Source organism: Pieris napi, chromosome 1 (genome assembly GCF_905475465.1).
Source record: "Pieris napi chromosome 1, ilPieNapi1.2, whole genome shotgun sequence".
Lineage (NCBI taxonomy): Eukaryota > Metazoa > Arthropoda > Insecta > Lepidoptera > Pieridae > Pieris > Pieris napi.
In genome coordinates, this window is record NC_062234.1 from 922,707 (window position 1) to 936,724 (window position 14,018).

The 14,018-nt window shown below is 32.0% G+C and overlaps 1 protein-coding gene across 6 annotated transcripts in view; it reads left to right on the forward strand.

The window, feature by feature from the left end:
* Positions 1-4,442: 4,442 nt before the first annotated feature.
* LOC125052441 (synaptogenesis protein syg-2-like) overlaps positions 4,443-14,018 on the forward strand; it is a 78,585-nt gene continuing 69,009 nt past the window's right edge. For 2 of the 6 annotated variants that reach the window (XM_047653295.1, XM_047653337.1), the window contains exons 1-2: positions 4,444-4,587; positions 11,339-11,550. In XM_047653295.1, coding sequence (XP_047509251.1) covers positions 11,460-11,550 — 91 coding nt within the window. In that variant the 5' untranslated portion in view covers positions 4,444-4,587; positions 11,339-11,459. Of the gene's footprint in view, positions 4,588-11,296; positions 11,551-14,018 lie in introns of all 6 variants that reach the window. The other 4 variants (XM_047653303.1, XM_047653311.1, XM_047653320.1 and 1 more) reach the window with 4 other exon arrangements.

Consider the following 14,018-nt stretch of genomic DNA (forward strand, 5'->3'; position numbering starts at 1 on the left):
TACATTTATTTATTATGACTAACGAATAAGGAAATATAAGAAAATTAGATAGAATGGAACTGTATATTCAAAAACCAAAAAGTCAAAAATCATTTATTCAATGTACAGTTATGAACGTCAAAAAGAAATACATATGAAATGCTTCTAATTTAACATTTATTGCCAGGTCTCAAATCAAGGTCGTAGAACGGAAGAGAAGAACTGGCAATAAACTCTCCGCCACTATTTTTAATCGCCAAGTTTGTAAACAACAATGTTTGTAAAGAGCTGCAACCACACAATGTTCCACATGACATCTTAAGTTATTAATAATAATAAAATAAATTAAACACAAAGATTTGTCATCTATTAGCAGGAGGCATTGTGAAATAGGAGCACGCACTTACATTCTCGTGGGACCAACACACAAATTATACTCGAAATTACTAACATCACCGCATACACGAATTCAAGTCCGACCAGTCACCACAAGTAGCACCCGTTCACGAGTATGATGCATGGCCAGCCATCGGCCCCCTCGCTATTACTACTAATAATAGACTCATGTTTCAATAAGTCTCACAATGTAACATTCGCTAGAACTAGCTACTACTATTATGATTAGTTTCATTTAAGTGTCATTAGTCTATCGCGACATTTCACATTTAAAAACATCAGTGCGACTTTCGTGTTGTTTCATTCAACTTACTCCAAACTAGACGGCAACTATGATCCATTTGATTTAGCTGAATCAAAGGCTTTATGTCTTGTCCAGTAAACGTTGAGAACCCTCAAATCGAGGCGGATACTAGTGCGATAAAGCACGGATCCCTTGCTATGACGTAGGCTCAACAGTTACACTCGAATTCTAGCAATGTCAAGCATTTAGGTATAGCTATAAAATATGCACTATTTACAATAAACCGTCTAAGCCTCAGATCTCTGTACCAAAATCATATCTAAATATAATTTGTTCATATGTACACTTATCAACGTCAGTAAAAAAATTAATGGATCTAAATGTACATATACTGTCAGTTCCCAAATCATCTGTTTTGAGATCATTAGTTTTTTCTAATACGTAGACACTAAGCCAACACTGTTTTCTATATTTTATAAAATATATCGGAATTTAATATAATATAAAGTGCAATACAATAAATAAATATATATAATAAATTTATTCCGGAATGTTTGTAGAGTTTTATGATTAAGATAAGTGTCGATTAACTTAAATTTTATCATCAATTTAAGTTAATACTTTAAAAAAATTTATATGATTCTAGGTCAACCTATAGTTTTATATGCAAGATAACAGTTATACTGCTTTTAAAATAATTTATTGAAGTCATACTTACTTTGGCTTTTTAGAGAAAAATTATGAGAGTAAATTTTTACGATGCGCGCGTATCGTCACAAAAAACCGACACGCTGAAGTTAGCTATAGTCAACATTTTAGTTTTTTTCTATTATTAGTGTCGTTTTTTCTAAAAACGTAGAATAAGGCGAACTTTAATTTTTTTATCTTGTTACGGCAAAGAAGTGTTCTAACGCGTGTACATAAGTACACACACGTTTTTTTTTGTCTGATTGGTCTAGAATCGTTCTAAAACTATATTCAATTACATGACATCTAAAACTATAGTTATTATCAAAGCTTTATGGTCATTAAGTTCTAAACTTGGCAGATGAAATCTCACAACGGATAATATATGAGTATAAAGTACGATGAAGGGCCTTTATGACACAGGTTCAAGGCGTATTATATTAATGTTTATTCTAATAACTCAGCCTAAATTACTTTAGTGCTTAGCTAACATAAATTAAACTGTTTTCTACTACATTACACTCGAGTGAATTAACACAAGCAACACCGTAATTAATTAATTTATGTATACGTTCTAAATCAATGTTACAAAAAAATACAAGAAAATATGACATCACAAATTTAACACACATACACATAAATTACATAAAAACATAAAGTATCAAGGGAAAAAAAAAATATACAACCACAAAAAAATAATAATAATAATACAAATAATAATAATAACTAAATCATAATTTAATGTTACTATATTCTTATTGAGGCTCTTATTAAATGTATTATTAAGAAAGATATACAACTTAAAACCGTTCAAAATATAGGTCAAAAACTACGTACTTATTTTCCTACACGTATGTATAAGAGTAGATCATTATTGGCCAAACAGCTGGCGCAGCGTCCCGATGAGAACGTATCTCCAGAGAGAAATCGGTGGTCCTGTCAGTAAAACTCGAGGGAATAATATTTCACCCACATGTAGCACACGGGAAAAATTTGGTGGCGTGCGTAGCTTCGAACGTAGGGCGCTACACTGCGTAGCAGATATTGTAGATATGCTACGAGATATGGATTACGATTAATATTTATTTTATTTACAAAATATTAGAACGTTACCACAAAGATATTACATTATATACGTAATTTAATATTTAAATTTCAAGGTCGTCCCTAAAATAATCTGCCTTAGTGGTCGAGGGCGTGCCTTATCTCTCGAGAGCTACACAAAGCTACTCTCTGCCTAATATTACATTATTATCTTGTAATTTATTACTCTTACAAATTTTCGGTTCAATGAATCCAGCAAACCTGAGACAACTCAGGATTTTTATACAAAGCCTTTGTTAAAAATGGAATACATGTATTTTATTTTGATATACTTTCAAAAGTAATATTAAGACTTTGTTTTTGTTTTCATAGTTAAAATTACGAGACGCCATGACTTCGGTACTGTTTATACAACACCGTGTTGTTTAAGTTGTATAACCCTTAGCAAACAAACAAATTTAATTACTCGCTGTACCCTGCCAAGATAATGTATGTATTGAGCGTTTAACTGGCACGCTCCTATCTTACGATCAAAAGCTTACTGAGTAAACTATTTTGAGTTTATGTAAAATTGGTATTCAACTTTGGCTGTGTTAAAATTACACTTATGTTAAAAAGGTTATTTGTAACTTGTGGGTTTGTTTGTGTATGAAAATAGTAACGTTTTTTTATTATTATTTTAGATGTTAGTTTAGAATTGTATAATTCTTTTACCCACCCTCAATAACTTGCGTAACCAGTTTTATATGTTTAAAATAACTAAGCTATTTTCAAAATTTAATTTAATACATATTTATTACTTGTCTATATTTATATTTTCCCGTCGCGAACGAAAAAGCGCAAGATTTTATTTGCTTGATTTCGTTTTATATATTATGTGTTTTCTTGATTGTAATTTTTATACTTATATGTAAATTACAATCATATAATATCATAACCTATAATCCAAGCTCAAAGCAGAAGTCATCACTATATAATATAATATAGAAATACGTTCGCGGGGCAGCTACTATTATTATAAAGATAATAAATAACTCATCACAGCGTCTCTCGAAACAAGCAAGACTCAAACATGGGAAGTTAAACATAACTTTATCTACCAGTTAAAACCAGTTTTATACTTGTCAGAATACAAGCAACAACGGCTAGAGCGTGTTAAACGAACTGTACTTTATTGTTTTCTGTTCGCTTTTCTTTGTATAAATCTGTATTGTTTACTTCACTGAATTTACGTCGCCAACATACAGCGCCACGGGCTGAGCGATTAGTAAATGTTTACCCGCCAATTTTGACAAATATTGTCATATTTTTTTATAAAACGGGGCAAACGTGCAACACATTCACCTCATGTATTCTACCGCCCATGATGCCACCGCTACTAAGTCTATCAGACGGCCTTTTAAGAATTGGTACGTTCTTTTTTGAGCGAGTCGTATTTGATTGCAAAAACTTTAATGGGCAGCTGGATCCGCAAACTGGCACGAGCAAGAAAAAAGTTTTATACTGTTTAATATAATAATAATAATATTTTCCAATTAGATAACTCAGATCCATTTTAGTTAATAAGTAGAACAGTAAACCAATGATCCCATCATTTCCTAGGCTAACATAGCATCAACATAGTGTCTTATTCGTATTTGAGTTCTATATTACTACAAATACACAACTGTTGAATATATTTTCCTTAAAACGAAAGTTAGTAAGACAACAATGTCTAAAACTCAGATATTAAATGTTTTGATTGAATATTCAATAAATATATCTTTGTGTAAAAATATTATTATAATAGACCTTCAGAACAGAAAGTAACAGAATTATTGAACAAATATACACCATACGAAAATCATAAAATATTCAACACTCATTCAAGCTTTTTAAAAATAGAATAGAAATAAATCCAAAAATTATACAGGAATTAATACAAATTGTATGTGTATTTTTATTGTATTAAGAAAAGCCTTTCAATATACATTCGTAAAATAAAAATTCTTTTGAATCGAATTGAGGAGTGAGAGGTAAATAGTCGATGAAGACCGAAGGCGGAATCTCACCTTTGAAAACCGTCGTCCAATGCCGTCTCAGTACGGGATGTCGTTTCGGCGCGGACGGTTGCGCGTCATAACTGGAAACGCGCGTTCTCCGCAATTCATCGTGATGTGATTTGTGACATTTATATAGTGCAAAAAAGGATAAATAAAAAATATTTGAGTTGCTTAAATGTTTTAAGGTTGTTGTTTGTAAGTATAGCGTAGATAATTGTATTATTTTGTACTAAAAGTCTCAGTTAAACCTGTGTTTTTAAAATATTATTGGCAATAGGAGTATTGAAGCTTCAAATTGCGTCATATGAATTATTCCTGTGGTGGGATTTTTAAATCATTTACTCAGTATTAGTATGTATTGTAACTATAAATATAACTTTCGTTCGTTTCGTGATTCTGTAAAAAAAAAACTATAAAAAAATTTAATGCATTTTTTCAACGATTTTATAGAAAAAAGAAATTTATTTGCACAGCTGTGAAAATAAAACATATCCATGAAGTTTTATTAGTTAAAAGTTAAAAGCAATTTACATTATTTATTACACTTAGGTTAAAACTTAACACTTTCATGATTGCTTGCAATATTAGTTATAAAAATATTATTTAAATGAAATATTTATTTGATATTTATTTTAAACCACGGTTAGTAAATATTATAATTATTACGTTTCCGTTTTTGCATAAAATTATACCATATTACGAATATCTGCTATATGATTCATCGCTCGTTACGAAAGCATAAAAATGCATATTTGGAATCTAGTAACTCGTTGCTAAGTTAAGATAGCATAGTTTATGTTAAATTTAGTTTAAACATTATAAGTTAGGTACATTGTAAAGAAAATTATAGAGTCCTCATTTATTATTAATCCAAATTAATTTAATTGGAAGATTAAAGTTTATATGAAATACTTCAAGGTAAAATTATAATCATAATCATCAAAATTTCTGAGACATATAATTAAACCCTTTTAAACAAAAGTCATTTATCGTATTTTCCTTTTGTATTATTTTAAATAAATCCATTAAAAATGTTTTAAAAATTCAAATTATACATCACTGCCATATTGTTTATTAGCAAACTGTCCGACAGTTGTCATATCGTAAAAGTTGCAAAGGTACTCCGTCAGTCTTTACAAACTATGAATGATATAGGACACAGATATGATAGAACGTCAAATGACCTTTCCATATGAAATGCTTAAGAAACCAGACCAACTTTAAAAATAAACGTGTAACAATGAAAATGTCAACACAGGACTGGATCATAGAATCGTATATATAAGGTTTCAGTCGTGCATTTAAACTCTAATTCTTGCCGGTAACGCACTTGCGAACCTCGAGAAGGTTATTGTGAGTATAAGTGCTCATGTATCACTTCACTTCCTTACTTTAAAAGACCACTACCAAATATGTCAAGTCAATCTTGCATGCTGCCACAGATATGTTCAAGCCATATGATGAGTTCACAATTAAGTACTTTAATAATGAAATAATTAAAATAGTAAGAGATATATTTTCATTTAAGTCTTAGAAGAATTTCTTTCGCCTTTCAAGTTAGTTAAGTTAATGTCGAAAATTCTTTAGTTATTGTTACTTGGAATCTGGGTTAAATATAAAATTAATTCATATATTAAGCTGCGGAAAGTAATACTGTATTTATGAAATTTCTAATAAACGTTGCTTGGTTTATAAGACTTATAATAAAGGCACTATCTCCCTTACAATATTATTTACAGACATTTTTATGTCATTTTATTTGCATATGTTTCTGTTATTCCTATCGTTTTAAACCCCAATTGATGTAATGCATTTTTAACTACCTGTATTCTTATTTATAAAAAATAAAAACCGTCTGTTTAAACACTACTGGCACTATGATTTTCATAATTTAACAAAAGCATATAAAACGATCACAAATATTTTGAGAAATAAATTTCACTCCCCGCGGATACAAAGTTTTGTGCTCCCGTTAGAATGAAACTCAATTTATTTTTTCGAAATACGTATTTGGACACTTTAAATAGACGTATTGACTTTGTGCCGAGGGAAGAAAATGAAAAGAAAAAATGCTTTTCCTGAATGAGGAAAAGATTCCTAGCAACGAAATAATCGCCTTCCCTGAAGGGATTAAAAGATTTAAATTCTCCTTAATTAAGTGCTAATTTCATAGCAGAGATTATTTACCCTTAATTACGCTTATTTTTACTTAATCGATAATTAAAATTTAACGCGTAATCCTAAGCCCCTTTAATGAGTCAAGATTTAAGCAAAAACCTACTTTTTTCGTTAAATGAAATTAGTCGAAAAAGCTGGTGCCATTAAAATTACATTAGCATAAATAAGAGAAATGCTAATCTAAAGGAAATAAATCTTTGTGAATAAATTAAAATAGCCCCGAGTGGCTTGGCTTGATTGTGCAAAAGCTATTTTACGGTGTAACAAAAATATATCACGTAGAAGTATTAATATAAAGTATTGTCACTTTGTTGTTTCCAAATACTAAACAAAAAGCAAAATTATCCCCCAGGTGGTCCCTAGTACCAAGCTGATTTTCTCTTTTCCAAAAGCTTAAATATTCTGTCATAAGTTTGTACAGATACCCCAAGAGAACTGCGTATCATTTTGTGACAAAAGTTTAACACTCTTTTATTCTAATTACACCTCAGGGAGATAACTTCGATGGGTAAGGGATGCTTAGGGCTGTCGTCTAACATTCGGACAGTTTTAATATATGCATTTATTCTGATTTAATTCGATAGAAATTTGCTAAATTTGCTTTTTTATTTGAATCCTAATCATATATTTCAAATTAAACAACATATAATTTATTAATATAGATAAGAAAATGTATATCTGTATCACCTCGACGTCCGCCGTTCCACAACTGAGCGTTTTTCAAGGCAGTTTTTGCCGCGCACCACCGCTTTGTGGAACCAGGTGCCCATGGAAGTATTTCCGAACCAATTCGACTTAGGGTCCTACAAGAAAAGAGCGTACCAATTCTTAAAAGTCCCTCTGGCATTGAGAGTGTCCTTGGGCGGCGGTATCACTTACCATCAGGTGAGCCTCCTGCCCGTTTGCCCTCTGTTCTATAAAAAAAAATACTTATGTAAAAAAAAATTAAATTGTGTCTAAATTTATATTTCCAGCCAGATCTCAAATCAAGGAACGGACGAAAACTACTCTCCGTCGCTTTTTTGTTTCGCCAAGTTTGTTTATTTTACACAATGCTTATAAGGAGCTGCAATTATGACATTATGGTCCTCATCACATCTTAAATCAATTAACTATAATAACGAAAAAAACACACGTTTAACCTTTATCAGCAATAGGTATGGCCATGCACTAAAATTACTGAGGGAAAACACGCAACCAACCATCCAATTTGTATTAAGTAGTAGTGGGTGGATTGGGGGGGAATAAAATGTTTCGTCAAAAACTTATTTTATCACATCGATAATTAGCTATATTTAGTTATTGTCTTATCGATGACTGAACTCAATGACCGTGCTTATCGCATACAACGTCAATCGCCCGGAGATTTTCAAATTAAGAAAAACAAATGGAAATACAATGTTTCATGGGCAACATTCTATACGATGTCGAGAAACGTAAAAAATAATAATGGATTCGGTACCGAGATTTCTGAATTCCCACACAGATACATTATAATAATTGTATAACAACAATTGAAATTTTATACGATTATTTATTTATTTGCATTATTTTGATATCTTCAAGTACGTTAAGAGCGTCTACATATTTTTTGAATACAAACTACGAACCATTTGTATCATATGCAAACGTAGTAGTTTTTTCTCAGAAGAAATTTCATAGCTCTTACAATGTAGGCTACAATAAATACATGGCATTTATAATATCTAATTAAATAAAATTTTAATCTATAATCCTTAATTTTTAACTGACTTCAATTAGTAAAACCTCTTTACCCAAAACGAACTCAAATTTATATTAAATTATGTATAAAATTATTACATTAAACCGATTTATTTATTAAAGTGTCATATGTCTCTTTCGTCGCAGCATTAATACAATTTAACACGAAGAGACGAAAAACTACGTCACGTAAAAGAGTTCAATAAAACTGATCTTATTTTTTATGTATAAGGCGATTACTGTCATACTTACGTATACGTTAGCCACATACAATATTTTCAGTCTATAATTAGACCTGTTAGAGATAAACCACTTACCTCAAAATATGATTGAACGAGGCAACATTTATATCCACAATATATGTCCTTCTTATATTATTCAAGAAATTCCACGTACATGAATTGTGCTAATGTAATTCAATTCAAAATTAACTTCAACGTCACTTTTGAACTCAAAGGGAAATATTCGCTACAACGCTCTTTCATTGCGTCGTTATAATTCTGAAAATGCCAACTGTAGCATATTTTAAAGAATTCCAGCCATTTACAAAAGATGCTGTAACTGTGTTAAACGAGCTAAAAAATGTCTATAAAATGTCTTGACTAACCATCGTTGGAGCGATGAAGTTGATTTAGGAAATATTCTTCACTTAATTTTGTGGAAATACTCAGCTTTCTTATATCGATCGAGTGAATCGGAACTTTCTATCTAGAATACTAGTTATACAATCCATTTATTACATTTAACTTATACCAACTCTTAGCAACACTCTCAAATACATGCGCACACACCCATTCACACACTCACACATACACATACCTAATGTCTTATAAGACTTGTATTTGATTAGTGACACTAAACCTACTTTTTCTCATAAAACTGTTTTAAACATGTACCGTGTACCACCGACTACTTGTTATCTAGTTACCCACTACAAATTTTGTCACTACCTATTTGCCACGAATAAAGTTTTTATTTATTAAAAAATAACTGCTGCTAATGAGTCTGGTTTTCCTATAAACAGAAATACGCGAATATTATAAGTAAAAAGACGACAAATTATGGTGTAGTTTCAAAAGAAGTTTTCTAATAGGAACTCAGCAGAGTACACGATAGTTGGAAGAGTTTATTAATGTTAAGTTCAACACAAATATTAGCATAATTTTTAAAGTGTAGAAGAAAACTTAAACTTTTAATTGGCCAACCAACCATGAACCACGTGTACCTAATAGTAAAGTCACCTATCAACACACTACTACTTTCACATATTAAATAAACACACATAAATGACCGCACTCAAAAGGTTGGCGTTGCGAAAATCAATTGAATAAACCCACCCATATCCAATTCCCGATAATACAAGTTTTCTGATGACACACAATACATTCATATTCGCTGTCTCAGCTATTGTCTTCCCCTACACGTATTACGATTTCAATTTATCCCTAAAATATTCCACGTGCACAAAAATGTTGGTACCAGGCTCTAAATCGACGGAATGAGGCGGAAGGACCCTAGGAAATATGGCGTAATATCACAACAGATGTCTACGATGGTTATGTCAACTGGTCATCCATTCACAAAGCTAATAAAAGATTCAGCAGTACCGTTCAACCAAAAAGGGTCTTTCCACAGCATTGGCGTCCTAACCGAGTATTTCGAGATAGTCAATGTCGAACTTTGGGGTTATTATATGAATATTATAATTTATATAAATGCAAACGTTGTATTTATAAATATAGTATATCCCTTAAAAAAAAACACTTAATATGTTGTCTTTATCGCCGTAGTATCACTCAAAGAGATACTCCTAGATAGATACTTAAATGTACTTAAGTTATAAATAAATTATTAAATAAAATGAACTTCAGTTCGTATCTATTCCCTTTAAGCCAATAATATAAAGAGCAATGAAAGCGAGCATGAAAATATATTTCTAAAATTGTATGGCAAAATCAAAGACATAAGATTGAATGTTACTGAATAACATATAAGATCAAAATAGCGATTGGCAATCTCGTATTGGAAAGGTTTCCTATAATGTACGTGAGGCGGTCAAAAACAAACTTGGCCAATAAATAAACCTATCCTTTACGAAGGCTTACACCAGTGAGCTGGGATAATTTAAAATAGCTCATGTAAAGGAATATGGAATATTTTATTTCAAATATCTTTTCGTAAACAGTATATTAGAAACGTACATATATTTTTTTAGAATAAAATCAATAAGTATATTTTTTAATTAATATTTATTAGATTTTTTAAACATCGAATTCCTAAACAACACTTAATCAGTTTAATTTTAAATTTATGATCTACAGAAATGTTAAATTTAGAATCATACTTATGTCATATATTCCTAAAGATTAAATAATATTCAAGCTATGCTTAGCATGTTACCCATGTAATGTAACGTTTCTAAGTTCAATTTACTGGACAGTAAAGGGTTAATACTCGAACTTTCCTTTCCGTTTGACCGAATGTTGTACAACATAATCGAGAAATAATTTTTTTCGTCGTCTATTTTTATGCCATAACTTTCCGAATAGGGTCCGGATATACTGAGATTAAAGAGGTTATTTACTCATGTATGCAAAACGTTACATACGTCGAACTTTGACGGAGGTTAAGTGAGTTCGACAGTTTAGTTGTGTTTTTAAAGCTTTTATCGGAACAATTGAATGATTCATTAATATATTATGCTATTATAGACAGTATTCAAATGGTAGTCAAGAAGGCGTGTTTGAGGTTTAGTTTCTTCCTAAATAATTTTTTTAACTGTAACGATAAAAAGATAACGATTAAATATACATAAAAGTATAGATTTTTCTATTCTATTAAGTGACAAGCTCGTTAAGCAAGAAGATTTTATAATTAATTTATCATACAGAAATATATTAATAAAACACCTAAAGCGTTATAGGGTTTGTGTATCTGACTTAAATATAGATATTTGTAATACTTTTTGAAGAATTAATTGATTTCAAAATCTCATTAACTTTAGAACAAGTGTAGCAATCATTTTCGTATTTCCTTAAACTTATAGAAAAGTTTACATTCGGTGTTATATAACTTTACAAATATTTAAGTAACTCAGAGTGGAAATGCGGTGTGATACAACGAACATGAAACAGTATAATTATGTGAGTGCGTGAGGGAATGTGACAATGTGTACCGTTAAGTGGTTTCGGTTGTTCGTGGTGCTCACTACCTGTTGGGCTCAGGAGGGAGAGTGGAGTGAAGATGCAGAGGATCTTGGTGAGTATTTTAAGATACTCTACTAGTGACTTGATCATGGTGGAGACATTTCTAAATATTTTACTGAAATTTTAAAGAGACAAGTGAAGAACTTAAGTTTTAGCGGTACAGGCTGTGTATAAATGGTTTTGTTGGCTTAGTAATTAACAAAAGCTTGACGTGACATAATTAAAAATCTATTTTTCTTTTACCCAAATATCGACGTGTGACAAGTCATACCTACCCTTTAAAATTATTATATGGGTATATTAAAATTAAATAGGAATGCCTCATCATTTAGTCAAAAATTTATTACCCGCCGTGTTATATTTTTTTTATAGTGGCCCTTCAACCTTTTTAGGTCTAGGCCTCAGATTTTTAAATCTGTTTCATGATCATGTCAATCTAATAGGCAAACAGGTGATCAGCCTCCTGTGCCTCACCCCGTCAACTTTTCGTCACGATGTTCCTTCACCGTTTGAGCGAATGTTAAATACTCACATAGAAAGAAAGTCTATTGGTGCACATCCAGGAATCGAACCACTAGGCCAACACTGCGCCGCGTCATTTAATACGCATTTAAAATTTCCAACTATGTCGCAAAGGCTTGCCACTCTTTTCAAAGTACTTATTTTAGAACAAAGAGAGTAAAAAGTAAATATGTGAAAGACCGCGGTCCCGTGGGAACCAGCGCTTGGAACCCAGAAGTTAAGGGGTTGTCAGGCATTTGTCTTAATTACTCTTAACTAGCGCCTCGTGACTCAGTTATTTCCTCTATTGTTTCTCTTATTTTATTCTCTCATTAAAGTCTCAACGAGCATATTTCTCTTGTAATAAGACAACGGTAATTTTAAATTGATACTATCTAATATATAAAAATAAGTCGGGTTTTCCTTCCTGACGCTATAACTCCAGAACGCACGAACCGATTTCCACGGTTTTGCATTCGTTGGAAAGGTCTCGGGCTCAGTGAGGTTTATAGCAAAGAAAATCAAATATATGAAATTCTCATGTCATATTCGTTCCCATACTCCTCCGAAACGGCTTGACCGATTCTTATGAATTTTTTTATGCATATTCAGTAAGTCTGAGAATCAGCTACTACCTATCTTTCATACCCCTAAATGATTACGGACTTTTTTAATTGAACTAAAAAAATGATTCCTAGAAATAATATACATGGCAAAACAAAGTTTGCCGGGTCAGCTAGTAAATTTATAGAATGACTGCACGGATGTACTCCGAGGTGAGTCTTCAAAAATTGATACCAGCTAATGCACAACATGCTGAGCCCGCACCCTTGCTAGAATTAATGTAGGCTTCAATCAAATACTCTAATAGCGCGATTTCGAGTACAGCCAGCGCCATCTAGTCTCAATTTATATAAATTACGCGTCACGTTGTTTGACCACTATGGACTCCTAAACTATAAACCGATTTCCATCAAATTTGCACACCGTGTGCAGTTTGATCTAACTTAAAAGATAGGCGGCTTACATCTTAATTTATACCCGCAGTTTAATGCAAATTATTTGTTTATTATTTAACAGTCACAATTCTAACATATGGCGCTGTGTTGAAAGTACCAACGTTCCACATAAGCTACAATTGAATATCATAACCACCAAAAAGCATGGTGGTCCCCATGACTGATGTTCTTCTACCTTTTCTGAATAGTTTACTACTATGTAATATAACAAAAACCTTAGCCCCAGCAACGCTTGGCCGAGTCTGCTAGTCCTTTATAATTAAAAGGTAGAGATCTCTTATATGCGTTGTTAGGTAATATGTTGGTATTATGTATTTATATATATTCCGTGATTCTCGATACGGCATGTTTGTTTCATGGTTGGAACAAACATCCTCCGGCAATGGAACTCCGAATTTAATTATTTTACACCATTTTTTTTTAATACAACAGGGGGCAATAGGAAACCTGATGTTAAGTGATACCGCCGCACATGGACACTCCAATGCCATAGGGCTCGCGAGTGCGTTGCCGGCCTTTTAAGAATTGGTACGACCCTATGTCGAATTGGTTGTGAAATACTTCAGCGAGCAGCTGGTTCCACATGGTGGTGCGTGGCAAAAACTGCCTTGAAAAACGCTCAGTTGTGGAATGGCGGACGTCGAGGTGATACGGGTGGAATTTCGTATTCTGCCTCGACGTCTGATCATGAAATACAGTAGCAGAAAATGATAATGAAACTCATATGTCTATATAACTCGTTAACTACTAAGCAAAGTTACTAAACGGATGGTGGAAGATTATAGAACATATATATTTAGATATAACTTTACTAGCCGACCCGGTATACGATTTGCCCTGGGGAACAAAGTTGTAAAGCACTATTAGGATTGTTTTAATGTGTTCTCATTTTTGACTTCCTTTGGTGATGTTCTATACCTGTATTTTTTTATATTTAATTTTTCAGAAATTTTGAAAAACATTTTTTATAAAAAACACGAGGATGTCTTTATTCTACGAA